Source organism: Drosophila innubila, chromosome 4 (assembly GCF_004354385.1).
Source record: "Drosophila innubila isolate TH190305 chromosome 4, UK_Dinn_1.0, whole genome shotgun sequence".
Taxonomy (NCBI): Eukaryota; Metazoa; Arthropoda; class Insecta; order Diptera; family Drosophilidae; genus Drosophila; species Drosophila innubila.
Window position 1 is genome coordinate 1176710 of NC_047625.1, and position 16508 is coordinate 1193217.

Genomic DNA, 16508 nt, shown 5'->3' on the forward strand with positions numbered 1-16508 from the left:
TTGTATAAGCTCACTTGTCTAGTCTGGTGCAACATCAACAAAGTCTGTCGATTAGTTTCATATTTTGGTAGAATTAGAGACGAAAAAGACGCTGTCATTGTGCTGCCTTTAAGCGGATTAGGATTAGTCAAAGCAATCACACATTTTCCTGCATACAAGGACAAAAAATCAATATGATATGACTTTAAGTCACACCATCTACCATCTTCTATCTAGCATTAACCTCAAGTACTTGGTCTCCGATGTGGTGAATAACAATGCGCAAAAAAAAAAACACACACACACACAAATCTTGAGCAGCATTAACATTACAGTGCACATTTCTGAACGACCTTTCATCTAACAATAAGTTGACATAATGCCCATAATACCAGTCCCTCACAGTTGTCACTGTGGAACGGACACAATGGGGCGCGACAAGTGTAATAATCGCCTCAACAAATGATGCTCTCTCTTTGCCATTACCCCTCTAACTTTCAGCATCCCCCTTTCTGAATGGTTCTGTACTTCCTTACATTCTGTTACTGAAATCTATGATATTCGATTGTATTCTACCAGTTTCGATTCACATTCTTCATAAGCAGCTGAGGAAGTTTTCATTTTAAAATTTAACCAGCTAATTGAGAAATTTTCTGCATCAGTATTGCTGATTTCATCAGGATTATGATTTGAGACTGAAAATAACAGATATGAGGAAACTCTTTGGCAGTTCGCGCATTCTAAAACTTTATCTAACCAACCTGGGTCATGAGACACGGGGGTATAAGTGGAAGGGGAAAGATTTATATGATCGCAGCTTATGGAGCCGTTGGGGCTTTTTGGTAAAAATTTTTATTTTTTAAAAATTCTAAAAAAAATTTCTAATTCAACGCGATTGATACCTCAATCACCCAAATCCGATAATTGGTTCAAAAGATAAATAAATTCGAAAATTTTAGCGGACTTCTCAAAATGAAATGAAAAGTCAGTTCTTTTGTCTGTTTGCATCAAAGCGCTAAAATACCTTAGATGTAATGATGGGGATTTATTTCATTTCGAAAATCTAGAAATGTTTGTTCTACGACTTTTTGAAATAACCGTTAGGTATTTCCCGCTAAAATTGAAACGCCAACTGTTTCCAAACTATAGAAGCTACAGTTCTATATATCATTGGAAAGGTGTGTTTTTATGATTTTATGATTTTATGCGTACCTTTGAACTTTCTTTCTAGAGTACTCAGGTAACATTTTACAGGTGAAATGAGGTTTTTAAGCTTATATTTTGGCGGTTTCTGACAAAACGGCTCTAACGATAAGTATGAGTATTTTGTAGTACGTAAATTTTGCTTTTTTTGGTATATGACACATAAATTTTGGCTGAGGAGATTGGCAGATATTAATTGTTTACTAAATATACACATTTTTCTATAGGTCGAAAATCACGTTTTAGTACGAAAAACTTTTTGCTTTTATGAGATATCTCAATCAAACTGCTTCAATATGCATTTCACTTAGCTTTATATATCCTGACCAAAGTTGGTTTAAATCGGATCACTATATCACATAGCTGTCATAGGACCGATCGGTCCAATATTAAGTCTTAGTATGAAAAACTTTTTTGTCTTATAAGATATCATAACCAAACCGATAGAATATGTATTTAAGTTAGTCTTATACATCCTGGCCAAAGTTGGTTTAAGTCCGTCTACAATATCATATGGCTGTCAAAAGACCAATCGGGCGAAAATCAAGTTTTACTGTGAAAAACTTTTTTGTTTTATGAGAAATCTGAATTCACTTGGTTTTATATATCTTGACCAAAGTTGGTTCAAATCGCACCACTATATTATATAGCTGTCATAGGACCGATCGCGTCAAAATTAGGTTTAAGTATGAAAATCTTTTTTGTTATTTGAAGATATTTAACCAAACTGATAGAATATGCATTTGAGTTAGTTTTATACTTCCCAACCGAAGTTGGTTCAAATCGGACCACTATATCACATAGCTGTCATAGGACCGATATTAAGTCTTAGTATGAAAAACTTTTTTGTTTTACGAGATATCGTAACCAAACTAATAGAATATGCATTTAAGTTAGACTTATAGATCCTGACCAAAATTGGTTCTAATCGAAACACTATGTCATATAGCTGTCATAGGACCGATCGGGCGAAATCCAAGTCTTAGTATGAAAAACTTTTTTTTTCATAGGAAGTACGGGTTTCCGAAAGTAGAGTATGCTCGACTGTAGCAACGCGAGCGAAGCGAACAGGGGGCGGAGCTCCCTTGTTTTCTTTATAATTTGAGAAAAAATGTTTTTAAATATGAAAGAAATTCAACAAATAAATTTATATATTTTACTATACACCTGCATTAATGATAAAGTCACAATGTCAAATGCAATTGCAAAAATTTCTGATATCCCACAAAGAAAACCTCTACACGAGGTAAAAGCCTAGTGACGAAAGCAATACAAATATAAATTTATAAAAAATAAACGAAAATTGGCATTTGGCACTGGTCAAAAAGTACTTTTTATGTACAAAGATGGTCACCCTTTTTGTGCACAGTGCCTAATGCCAACTTTCTTTTTTTTTTTAATTAATTTATATTTTTATTTAAAATTTTCTATATTAAACTGAATTTTGTTCGTCACAAACTTGGACATCAGAAATTTTGGGGTTAGAAATTGCTTTCGCCACTAGACTTTTACCTCGTGTAGAGGTTTTTTTTGTGGGTTTTAAATTTAAAGTAATTTGCAAACTGTTCGTTTTACTTAGAAATGTCTCTTGTCATCACTTTTATTTTAAAATAAAAGTCTATTATATTGTTACTTAAATTTTGAAACTTGTATCAGTTACGAAAAGTTATAAAGACGGACAAATTAGCGGAAAACTGTTATAACATATCCTGACCCTAAATTAGGAAAGTATGGGATTTATAGTTTTTGGCAACTTTATAAAACAGACATATATATTTATATAATTTTTAATAAACATAGTATTGAGTATAAAAACAAACAGCCTTTTTTTATAAATCATCCCAATACTTGAGACTTAAAATAATTATAAAATTGATGAATTTTGAAATGTATATAGCCTTTTTAAAATGTACCCTTTTGGTCAGTGTCATCACTACCATGTGGATATTTGTTTCATAGCATTTTTATTGTTATGATTATAATAAAAACACGAGCAATGCCGAATAACATCAGCCTCGATTATATAGTATATGCATGCATGTGTCTGTGTGTGTTTGAGTGTGTGTGTGTGTGTGTTTGTGTGTGAGATAAAAGGACAACTGAGCTTCTTTCATTACATCGGCCACCTATTTGAGATGTGGCAAAAGTGTAATGCAAAAATGAACAAACATAAATAGGCATAAATAATGGATGTGCCCTGAACTTGGAAGTTGGAATTGGAATTGGAAATTGTGCGATGGAGTGACCCCGGTTGCCAGTTGCCAACGAATGAGAATGATGATGGATTGGGCGGACAATGTCCTAGTAGGACGGTTCACGGCACGGCCCGCTCCTGTCCGGTCTGGTCCAGTCGACCTTTTGTTTGCGCCCTTTTGACCAAACAAGTGCGCCATCAGCAAAGAGACAAAACGAACAACAAACCGACAACAACAACAGCCGACCATAAATACAAATGATTCCTTTGAACTGCGATTTGCAAGTACCACACAACGCTGTTAAAAGTGCCAGCAAAGTGCTATTGGATATGGCCTTTGTCCTCCATCCAATACATACTGGTACACAAGTACTACATACATACATTATACTCATCTATATGTATGTTACAGCATATGTACATTAGTATATGCAAATTAATGTTGTCGTAAACAAATAATTAATATGTATGTATCAACCCCGTTTTCAAAACAAATAATCCAAAGCAAGTAAGAACGCTCTATTTGAAGCGGCCCTGCGCGACTATCAAATACCCTGCCCGAGGCCCTTAGACACCCTTACATACCCACACATACACAAACACATTCAAGTAAAAACACAAATAAACACAAAAATACTGGAAGCAGTTCTTTTTCTATACTTTGTTAAATAACCTTAAATTTAAAGAGAAAAAAATATACTTATATGAAAAATAAAATTAGGATAAAACTGTTAAGGACAAACCTAATCAAATTGCAACATTTGAATATCAAAATTCTCCGCATGCTTTAAATTGTTTATTAGAGCTGCAACAAATATGCCGAGTAGTGCCTTAAATTATAATCTTATCAAATGTAGAGTGCTAGAAACTAACTAATAAATATATATTAAAACTAGGGGGCACGCTCGACAGTAGGATACCCTGAGCCCAGGTACTCTTTTATATAAGTTGATTTTTAACCAATTGTTCCTATGGCAGCTATATGATATATGGAACCGATTTAAACCAAATCTGGGCAGAATGTACAAAACCAACATTAATTTCTATTCTATTAGGATGTCAAAATAAAAATAAAAAACTTTTTCATAGTCTAGTTCTCTAGTTTTTATGGTTTTTGAGATCGACGCGTTCAAACTGACGGACAGACAGACGGACAGACAGACGGACAGTCAGACGGACAGGGCTAGATCGACTCGGCTGTTGATCCTGATCAAGAATATATATACTTTGGGTGGTCTGCCACTCCCCCTTCTGCATGTTACATACATTCTGCCAAACACATTATACCCTTTTTTGCCCATTTTCAATGGGTTCAGGGTATAAAAAAAGAAAATAGTCTCCAGCTCTTATAGTCTTTGAAATATAATACATGCATACAGATCTCATTAAATAAAATTTTTCAAATATAAATTGTACACAAAACTTTTTTAATTAACTTTCCATTTTAGTTTTAAAATCATACTATCACTTAAAAAAAATTTTTTTTTAACACTTTCTACCAAAATTTCAAAATATGTAAAAATATATACGAAAAAAAAATATTTTAAGATAATTATTATTGTATCATCTTTTTTAGATCAAAAATAAATTTCGAAATAATTTCTTGTGATAAAAATGCTAATAGTGTTTTCCCATTTATCGATATATTTTTTTCTGACTTGATTTAAATATTTATTTAAACTCATATCTCTTATTGCATATTCATAAAACTGAAACTATTGTCAATGTAAGTCGAAATTAACCTTATTTTACTGTACTTTATAGGGATGAAGATTCTTGGCTTAGTAGGTAGAGTCTTGGGACCAGGGTTCGAATCCCGCTTTGATAAATTTTCGTATCTGTGTTATTTCGTATTTCTGTATTTTTTTTTAATATCTGTATTATTTTAGCTTACATTTTCAATTGGCATTCATTCAATATCAATGTGCCCATTTGCCCGAATGTTAAGCTTATTGGAAAGAGAATATTAGATAGATATTGTATATGGACATGAGTACACGAACCTAATAAGCACAATTACACGAGCACCAAAAATGAGTTTGGTTTATTTTTCACCCTCGCTCGTCGCGGTATTTCGGATTGGTAATTTGCAAAGTGGTAATCGGCCTTCTCGGATAAGTACTACACCCCATTAGATTCTTTCGTTTTCTTCGCCTGCGGTCCTTCGGCCGATCAAATTCATTTTTAATGCCAGCACGTGCCCAAAGATATGAAGGCTACTGCCGAAGGCTCGTAAACAATATCCAGAGTCAATGGCATTTGGTCAAAGTCGGCGTCTGGGTTTCAACCTCAACCTCAACCTAATATCTGAACCTGGACAGTGGTAAGGGTCTCGTCTGGTCCTCGTCTAGCTCCTGGGTCCTGGGTCCTGTTACCGATGATGCGTTGTGACGAAATGCTCGAGGATTTCAATTGAAAATTCATTGTTGCGTCGGGAATTTGGCGTGTTTCTTTTTATACCCTGCGCACATTAAAAATGCAAACGAGTAGGTATTATAGCTTTGTGGAAATGCTTGTAGCACATATATTTGTAGTAAAAATTTATCAGTTTATGCAAATGTATACAACATGCAGTAAAAAGTATATATACTCGGGATCAGAATCGACAGTCAAGTCAATTTGTCCTGTCTATATAACTACCTAATTGTTAAAACAATCCGTCTGTAAATTAACGCTACATAAATTTTAATTTTTTTCATTCATTACTAAGCCAATTTAAATAAAATATAGTTCACCAATGCTTTTATCAATTGTTTTCAAAATTCAGTATGATAACTCGAAAAGTAAAGGAGTTATTTATCAAATTTGGGTATTTTTTTTTAAAGCGCAGAGTATTTTGCAGTCGAGCACTCTAAAATGCTGCCGTTTTGTTTTTGTTTTTTATGTGGCATGCTGTTCATCTTGTGGTTTACCGTTGTTGTTTGTTGCGATGGTAAAAAGGAAGAATAATATTTATTTTATTTACCTTGAGACCACTACAAACACACGCACACGCACACACACGCACACACACACACACACTTATGCATACCATATGCTTATACATATGTATTTGTATATCGCACTTAGTGGAAATATTAGACTCAATTGAAGGCAACTCCAAGGGTTGACGAGGGTGAAGAAAAGGCTAAGGGAGTTTAGAATCGAGGCGAATGGTTCTTAAAGTTTAAAAGTGCCTTCCGCCATCCTTCCCCCCTGCATCCATCCCCCTTCCTATCACCATTCACTCGTTTCGGTTTTGGCCTTACAACTGACGCGTGTCGGTTCGAACCGTTAGCTAAGCACCCAACCCCCTCATGGACTTTTATTGGTATTACGGACAAATTGTAGGCACTTGCTTCGACAGCGGATGATAAATGACACAAGTAACAACAAATAATGAAAATCATCTCAAAATGAGAACAAAACAAGCAACAAAGTGCATAGTGTTACCGCTCTTCTCTCTCCTCTCTTCTCTCTCCATACTCCTCCCATACTCAGCACACTTGTTTTCCCTATATATAGAAGTGTATACACGAACACAAACCAAGCGAACGTCGCTTCGTATCGGAAAAGGAATCGAAATCGGATTCAAAATCGGTTTCAAACAATGGAGAGAAGAACTTGAAGGCCCCAGGTTATGTATATAAGTCGAGGGTAGTTCCATTTACCATATGCAATTGTTTTTTGTGTGCGTTGGTGTTTAGCCATTTGCCGTCACTAATTTATTTATTTATTTATTTCGAATTATAGGCTTAATCCTATGCACTTCTTTCCACATACATTCAATCGTAATTGAGCGATTAGTAGATGCCCTACTTTAAAGTTTTCTATTATGCTTATCAATATGACCGGTTTGATGGTTCAAACCTCGATGGTTCGGTTCAAAAAAAAGATTATATTATATTTTTTCACCGTTTCAAAATCAAGTTAGAATAAAATTAAAGCAATTTTCTTTTTTTTCCAATCGTAGGTACTTTTTTCATTAAAAGGGGGTTCGGTTTCTAATAAAAAATAAAAGCTCATTTATGAATAAGAAAAGTAATAATTTAAGCCTATTTATAAATAGGAATGCTTAAAAAAATTTTTATTTACTTAAAAAATTTATAAAAATATGGAAAACACTTGAAAAAATTTTTGTAACAATTTTTTTGTTTAAAACTAAGCCAAGATTCGACACAAAAAATAATTCTTAACACCGTTCCGCAAACCGAAAAAATATACAACAAATAATACAAGTTTTTAACTTAATTTTCCTTGTAAATTTTGGTCAACTATGAGCTCTTATAACTTTGTCAAACCTCAACCGATTTAACCAATTTTTAAGTAATTTTTTTTTTGATCTGCAGATGACTTCTAAATTTAAGCTGCATTTAAATTATTTTTAATTAAAGAAAAAATTTTAATTTTTCTAAAATTTTCAATTCATTCAATATTTTTCCTTGTAAGTTTTTTGACAACTTTAAAGTCTCATAACTTCGTCAAATCTCATCCAATTAAATAAGTAATGTCTTTTTAAATATTCAAATTAATTATTGAATATTTACAATTTTCGTAAAAATATTTATTTTATTTATTTATTTATTTATGCACGACTAAAAGCAGTCAGCAAAGAAAAAATAACCAAGTATAAAAATTAAGTTAAAGATTACAAATAAAAATGAAATTTAATATGAATTATGAACTGTTAAGAAAAAAATTAAAGTTAGATCTGTGGTATGCAAAAATAATAATTGATCCAACATTAGTGTTGTTAATAGTAATAGTATGAATGTTAGACTTGTATAATGTAACATAGCAAATTATTAGAATTATTATAAGTAATGTAATTTGAAACAGTATTTGACTTCTAAATTAATGCTAAATTTAAATTATTTTGAATTAAGGGAAATATAAATTTTTTCTAGTGACAACAAATATATTATCAGCAACATTATCAAAACCGACAAAGAGGAACCCATTGAACTGAACTTGCGGAAGCTATTTGCAAGTGTACAAGTCAATATTTGATTTGTTGCGTGTGTGTGTGTGTGAATGTAATGATACATGTATATGTGTGTGTGTGTGTGTGTGTTTGTTTGCCTGTACGCGGATGTATGAGGCGTACGTTTGTTTGTGTCGCGTCTGTTCATATGAGCATGTATTTGAGTTGCAGAGCAACGGAAGTCATCATTATAAATAAAATGTTCAGTTCAAAGCAAAAAACAAAACAAAAAAAAAACAATCATTTGTTGTTTTTGCATTGCTTGTTGGCACTGTCGTCGAGTATTCACTGTTTCAACATTCTATATTTTCCAGTTCCCTGTCTCAGTTCCAGTCTAAATCCCTTCTGTTGTTTTCCCGCTCTCAGTCCTCAGTGTACGAATATGAAACTATCCTACTATATATATACCCTGCGTCCATTTAAAATGAACAACAAAAAGTGTTAAAGCTATCATAGTCCTATAAACTATCCTACAATAACATTTACAGAATAAAAAAAAACACTTTTTAAGATTCAAGTTAAAATAAAAACATTATAAAATTTGAGTAAATGCAGCTTCAATGGTAATGATTCGGCATAAAAAAGGGAAATTAAGTCAACGATATCTGATCCAAGTTAAATATCTTACTGAAAAATATATTTCATGCTCAATTTTGATATTATCCGGGAATACCGTTTTTTTTTTTTTTTTTTTTTGTACTAGTTTTTCTTGATCATATTTTATAGCTGAGTCTGTTTAATCCTCACTGTTTGAATATTTACTTTACTAAACAGTATAAAAACTGTGTAAAGATTTAAGAATAATCAGTAAATTATTTGTGAGTTACATTTTGAGAGAGTTCGGGCCGATTATTTTAAGTAAATTAAATTCGTGGTTCTTCCGGTGAACAAACGGGATTCGGCATTTCTTGGATGTTGTACATAAATACTTATCAGAGGTCATAATGCATGGCATGCGAATAAATCCCTGCAACTTATTTGTCATTATACCCTGTACCCGTTGAAAAGGGCTATATAAAAACGATTTGTAAATGCATATAGCAAGCAGAAGAATAGTTGAGGAATGCAAATTCAGGGGTATCTTTTTGGCGAGCAATATGGAGAAGAGCAGCCTTGTTTTATTTAAGAATGAATATAAATACTTTTTCCACACTGAAGAATCGAAGAGCCCAGCCCTCAACGCCAATGCCATACCACAACCACAATCACAACCACAACAAATTTGCTGCCTTATGAAATAGACACATGCGAGTGGCAAAGTCCACTGCAATGACTGCCAGATCAAGATCTGAGAAGGACGGACAGACAAACAGACGTGATAGACGGACAGAAACGGAAGCTGAACCGAAAGATTTTGCTAAATATAAATTCTTGTACTCGTACTTACATATGCGGATATTTTCTCCGGAGCGAAAAAATCGAAATACCAAAAAGACAATAAAAACAAATAAAAAGCAATGCAGTCGAGTGTGCTCGATTATGATGACACTTTGTTTCCAACCCTAAGTAGCCTAACACGTACTTGCACAGTCATAAACACATTAAAGATCTTATGGTTAACTGAATACATTTTTTTGCAATCGTATTCCTTTTTTACAGCGATCATTAAATAATTGCTAATCCTGTTTTCAGGATACCTCATCCAATAATAATATAAGTAAGATTTCACCATATATTTCCTTGAGTTTAACTGTTTACAGACAGGGAGGACAAATATTTATATTTTTAAATTTTGATGCAGAATCAAATTAGAGGCCAAAAGAAGATAAAATTGACATTCCGCAAGGCAATCGGTTAAGATTTGACAAAGTTGTGACAGTTTGAAGTTCTGAAATATTGTGTCTAAGGGAATGAATGGAGAAAATGGACATGGACATATTTATGGAAAAAATTGATAGTGAAGGCAAAAATATAATAGTTTCCAATTTTAATGCAGAATTAAAATATAGGTCAAAGCAATATAAAATTGACAATCCGGGGGGAAATCGATCAAGATTATGTTATGACAGTTTGAAAGTACGGATAAAATGGACATGGACATACCTATGGAAAAAATTGATAGTGAAGGCAAAAAAATTATATTTTTCAATGTTGATGCAGTTTCAAATTAGATTAGATTTGACAAAGTTAGGATGGTGTGGGAAAAATGGACAGTGAGGGCAAAAAATTATATTTTCCAATTTTTATTGTGCAGAAACTTTGTAGTGTAATTTATGTTTAAATAATAAGTTCATAATTAGAATAATTAAATTTTTAGTATTAATTTATTTTCTTACTAATTTTTAAATATTCTCGCTTTTAGCATGTCGGGAAAACGCAAATCACCTCCCAATAAATTTGATGCTGATTCAAATAGCTCTCAAGGATTAGAGGCAGCTGCTTCAGCAAAAGTGCAACATTTTTTCAATAACTGCAATAAAACTATAAATAACAATAATAATAATAATATAAATAACAATTATAATAATACTAATAATAATGAAAATAACTATTATTATGAGAGCGACGCCAACGGCTGTACTGTGAGGAACATTGCCGATTGCGACTTCGTTTGTAATCCGAGAGCTAAAGTGGAGATGGCTGACGAAGGAGAGGGAGAGGGAGAGAGTATTATGCGACTGGATCGGGACATGGGCTTGGGACTGGGTCTGGGTCTAGCTATGGTACCAACTAGCGATAGTGAGCTCACCGATCTGGACATCGACACAAGGAGCATTAGTCCCACTGCGAATTCCAATGCTAGCGCCAATGAATCGGATGTCGATGATGTCGATGATGTCGAACATGTAGGTATTCAAAAATCATATAAATACCTGGGACCCTAACAGTTATCATTATTTATAAAAAAAATCACTTTTATTAATTTATTTATTCACTAATCAATGATACATATTTTATTTTTAATTTTAATAATAATTATTGATGATTTCTGTTCAATCTATGAATAAAGCTGTGTATGGACATAAGATTTGACACAAGCGAAGGAAAAGTGCTCAATGTTTGGCTGTCGGCAAGCGAACGTCAGTGTTGCCAACGTTGTTTATATAATTTGGGCCGACAGATTGTTTTAATTTTAGCTAATATTCTTGCAATTTTGTCCTGGTTACATAACTCTAAACGTCTTTGTTTTGTTTTCAAATGAATATCGGCTATTTTTAGCTTGTCAGGCGTAAAATATTTAAACAATTCCATATTTTCGCAGTCACCCGGGCAGTGTTCAAAAACGACAATTTCTTGATCTGGCTCTGTGTTATGCGTTCTCCGAACAAACCACCTAAAACGCTGGCTAAATTTCTATCTAGCTAATCTAGCAACTGTTTTAAGACCCCGTACTAAAAAAAAGTACAGGGGTCTATTGGGTTTTTTTTAACGAATATGTGCGTAACAGGCAGAAGGAGGCGTGGCAGACCCTATAAAGTATATATATTCTTGATCAGCTTCAATAGCCGAGTCGATATAGCAATGTCCGTCTGTCCGTCTGGCTGTCCGTCTGTATGAGCGCCTAGATCTCTGAGACTATAAGAGCTAGAGACACCAAACCCATAGGAACAATCGGTCGAAAATTAAGTTTTCATATGAAAAACATTTTTGTTTAATGAGATATCGTAACCAAACTGATACAATAAGCATATAACTTGGTCTTATATAACCTGTCCAAAGTTGGTTCAAATCAGACCACTATATCATATAGCTGTCATAGGACCGACCGGGCGAAAATCAATACTTAGTATGAAAAACTTTTATGTTTTATGAGACATCGTAACCAATCTGATAGAACATGCATTTAAGCTAACAAAATATTTTTTAATTTTTTCCATTGTTAGTTTTTGCCATAGTAAGTACGGGGTCTCCGACAGTCGAGTATGCTCGACTGTAGCACCGGCCCACTAGTTTTTATATGGATTTGACATTTAGCGCACAGCTTTGATCTTATGTCCATACCTAGCTTAAATAATAAGTGCCTTCTATTTTTATATTATTTGATTTAAAATAACACTTCTTAGTTTCTTAAAAATAAAAATCCTTAATAATTCTAATTCGCCGTTTAATAAGATTAAAATTCAAAATAATTTTAAAAATTACAAAAAAAAGGTTTATTGTCTGATTAAATTGTATAACCTCTGTTATTTCAATTTCTTCGGTCCCTGATAAATATTATTTATTTTAGTATATTTATGTTCGAATATTAAGATTTTAATATGGTTTTATATTTTCTTCCATGTGTTGCAGTCAGCCAGTTGCAGGCAACTTATAAAAGCTACAAAAAAACGTATTAGAAAATCATCAAAATCCCGTCTGCTCAAATCAATAAGTCAAACTCAAGAGATTCAGCGATCTGCAGACTTTCTAAATACAGATTCAGTGATGACGGATACGATAAGGCGAGATTCTAATAAGGAGGATATTAAATTTAGCACAATGATAATGCCGGAACTAGATGCTAACCAACCGGAAGTTCTATCACAGACGTTGAGCTCCGTCTACACGGAAGATCAACCCATGGATGAGGTCGTACTCGATATAGAGAGACGCATTATTCATATGCCTTGTCGAAATTCAGTTTCGCCTATGAATAAATTGGACAATGAAGAATTTTTGCAAAATCAACCAGAATTATCACCCGTTATTGTTCCATCCCAAATATCTGAGCATTTTAGCAGACAAATCATTTCACAAAATAGCCCATTGATAAAGCCAATAAGGTAAGTGCAATATTCGTATTTACAAATCCTTATTTTTAGAAATAATAATTGAAATCAAAAATGATTGATTCGATAAAAGTTTGTAATAAAGTTTTAAAAAAAAAAACACTTATAGAAAAAACAAATACAACTATAACATATATGATTTTTTATGTTAGATTTAATTAGAAAACGTATTAAATATTAATATAATATATTGTGATTTATCTAACAGCATACTTAAATGTCAAAGTTAATTTGATCAAAAAGAAAAACTGTTTAAAATAAAAATATCATATTTATTATATTAAAAATAAAACATAATAAATAGCAAAAAAACAAAATAAAAAAACACAATGTGCTATTTGTTTTAAATATAATAATTTAATTTAAATTAAATATGAAAGGAATTTAAATTTAATATGAAATATATTTAAATTGAGCTTGTTCGATATTATAAATTTACTTATGCTTTAAGATGCACCATCTAAAAGTCCTCACTTTAAAGTCCCTTACCAACTCTGTCATATTTTTCTCAGTCAACTTACACGTAAAATGTCCGTCTTCAATGAGAAGTGGTCTATCAATTAGATGGGGATTGTGTGGATATTGAAGTTCTGTGGCCGTAATTTGTTAGCTCTCTCACTATATTCACCATTTCCGTTCGTAGTATTCAATTATTTAGCATCAATCTAAAAGCATAAACTGAAATTTGAGCAGGGACCAAAGCGGGCCGGACTGGGCCCGATGAACGGAAGGCCCGGCGGACGTGCCGATGGTGCACAGTAGTTAATTTACAGTAGAGTAGTACATTAAAGGTAAATTTAAATAATGCCGTTTATTCACATGTAAGCCCAATTGCAATCTTAATAACAAATTTAGAAGACGAAAAAATACTCTACACCAAAACAATATGAATTTATATAAAAAAATATATAAATGATTGAGACATTTAGCATTTATGATTTGAACAGCATTCAAATAGAATTGAATCACTGTGCATCAATTCAACGACAGGCACCTTTGCCACGAAATTATTGGTAGTTTTGGGTTGTGTGTATTTTTAATGAAGTTAGGTTTGGCAATTTTCAAATAGGAAACCGTGTATAATCCTGTAATCGCTGCAGCATTGATAGACCTGAATGCCAATGAACTAAAACTAAGTAAAATGAATGCAAAGGAAGCAAAATGACGACAACTTTTGATTAATGATTCCAATTGGGTTTCTTACAGAGAGCACATCTCATTGACAACTGGAATACAAGTACATCGAACATACGAGAAGGATCGTAATGTTTCTGAAATGATTCGACACCTGCAGCTTATACGAAGTCGATTGATCAGCCAGGTAAATAATATAAATTACATTTTTGACTATATTTTAGATAATTTAACAAGATATAATATATTTTTAAGCGTGTATTATGTACACTACTTATACTAAAATAAAAATGCTCAAAATTATAATATCATAGAAAAAAAATCTTCAAAATCTTGGGGATAGGAAATTCAAAAAAAAAAAAAATAGTTTTAACTAAAAATTATGAAAAATCGAATTTATTAATTTCATTTATTAAATTGCATTTTAAGTAGCAGGATATACTTTTATTATTGTGGAAAACTTGCCAAAACGTAAGAATTTTTGCTGGTTCGTTCTTTGGATTATTTCAGAAACTAAACTATAAATTAAATAAACAGAGGAAAGCGTGGAAAAGCCGAATTTTAACATTTGTTATTAAATTTCCTTAAGAAAACTTTCCAACAGTATTGTTTCTACTTTTGATTACTCAATTGTATATCCGAATTACAAGATGCAGTGTCTCTCGGCTATTTTGGCCCACTACATTCTTATTGCTAAGTTTAAATATAATATTTAAAAAAATAAAAGTAATATGTTTGGCTTAAATTAAAACATTAATTAACAAATCTATGATTAAATTTGATTTATATCCCATTCCTATTAAATTTGTAATAAGTAAGAGTAGTGGGTCAAATAAGCTTACAGCCACTGTTTATAGTTTTGTATTCTTAATTTAGGTATTCTTATAATTATTTAAATTTAGACAAGTGTTCTTAAGTGTTTTTAACGTTGTTTGTTATTACTGTCTTGGACAACAAAATCAGACCTCGATTCATAAAAAGGGTATGAAAGAAAAATGCTTCAAGAGACCCGAAAATTCGAAATTAAACTGTTACTTCGAGATTCGGTTCAGTATTTTGCCTATTACTCCGCCCAAAGGAGCAAAATTTGCTTTGTTATGCTTTGTCGGACCCAAATTAGGACTCTTGAATGTAAAATTGTGCCAAGATAGCGACGACTAATGGCCATTTTTATTATTTATGCATTGTGTGCAGTTTTTCAGTCTCAAGGACAATATGTAAATTGAATTGAGCTTAATTTTGGTTTGATATGAAGTTGCCCTTTGGATCCAGATCCCTTGTTAAAGTGAGTGCTCCTCATTTACCATGCAGCTCAGAACGACAGGTCACGCATCAGTCACCCTCACAATGTTCTCAAAACTTTGTCAATAGGACCTTTTGCATTCAGGTGACAATTTTGTGAATTAACATATAAGACACTCAGAGAATTGTCACGTAAACAATGCTGCCTCAAATCCAAAAATCTTTTATCTCGAAATTAGATGCCATAAGTATTAGTATGCCACGTGCCGTACGACATTTTAGCATTTTGGGACAAAGGAGTTGAAAAGACTGCTACTACCAAGCATACTTGTACTACTAAGTATCAGTTAGTTTTAGTCAGAAAACACAATGTCTCTATTTTCTATAGAATTATCAAAGCCGTTGGCTAATTTGTGGTTATTGTCGCACAAATATTTACTATACCCTTTACTGCGGTTATAATAAGGTTGTGCAATTGACTGATTTACTGACTGATAGCTGTGGAGACCAAACCGTAAGACCTAGAAAGCTGAAATTTTCACACAACATAGCTGACACACTTTTATTTTATATGATTCGATAATAACCTCGAAAGTTATTTAGGAATCAATTTTACAAATCGTCGCGTTGGAGAGGGAAGAAGAGAACACTAAAGCTTGAGGAAATAGGTATATATTAGCTCTAGGATAGGAGTATTTGGCAAGAGGAACATGGCCATGGCTTTCTTCTAAGGCAAATATATTATTGTGTGAGTGAATAATGTTCGTGTACTCGTTTATTTATGTTTGTGAATGGTTTTCTTCTCTGCCGTTTTGTTATTATATACATACATACTATATTTCATTCTGTTCATTCTGTTTTCTATTCATTACATTTATTTTGCATTTCCCTGGCTTTGTGTCAACACAAAGTTGTATTATTTTGCCTTCCCTTTATTTTCAGCTTTCAGCTTTTCTTTCATTGTGTATTTGTGTGTGTGTGTGTGTGTGTGTGTGTGTGGTCTCTGTGTGCATTCTGTTCCATTCTGCTCTTCTGAATTCTCTTTCAGCACTTTTTTTTGTATCATGCTTCAATTTCTTTTGAA

General features: G+C 32.7%; 1 protein-coding gene across 2 annotated transcripts in view; it reads left to right on the forward strand.

Moving 5' to 3' along the window:
• Positions 1 to 10779: 10779 nt before the first annotated feature.
• LOC117785770 (transcription factor SOX-6) overlaps positions 10780 to 16508 on the forward strand; it is a 35164-nt gene continuing 29435 nt past the window's right edge. Inside the window, exons 1-3 of one of the 2 annotated variants that reach the window (XM_034624031.1) lie at positions 10780 to 11125; positions 12570 to 13042; positions 14255 to 14369. In XM_034624031.1, coding sequence (XP_034479922.1) covers positions 10916 to 11125; positions 12570 to 13042; positions 14255 to 14369 — 798 coding nt within the window. In that variant the 5' untranslated portion in view covers positions 10780 to 10915. The remainder of the gene's footprint in view (positions 11126 to 12569; positions 13043 to 14254; positions 14370 to 16508) is intronic. The other variant, XM_034624112.1, reaches the window with a different exon arrangement.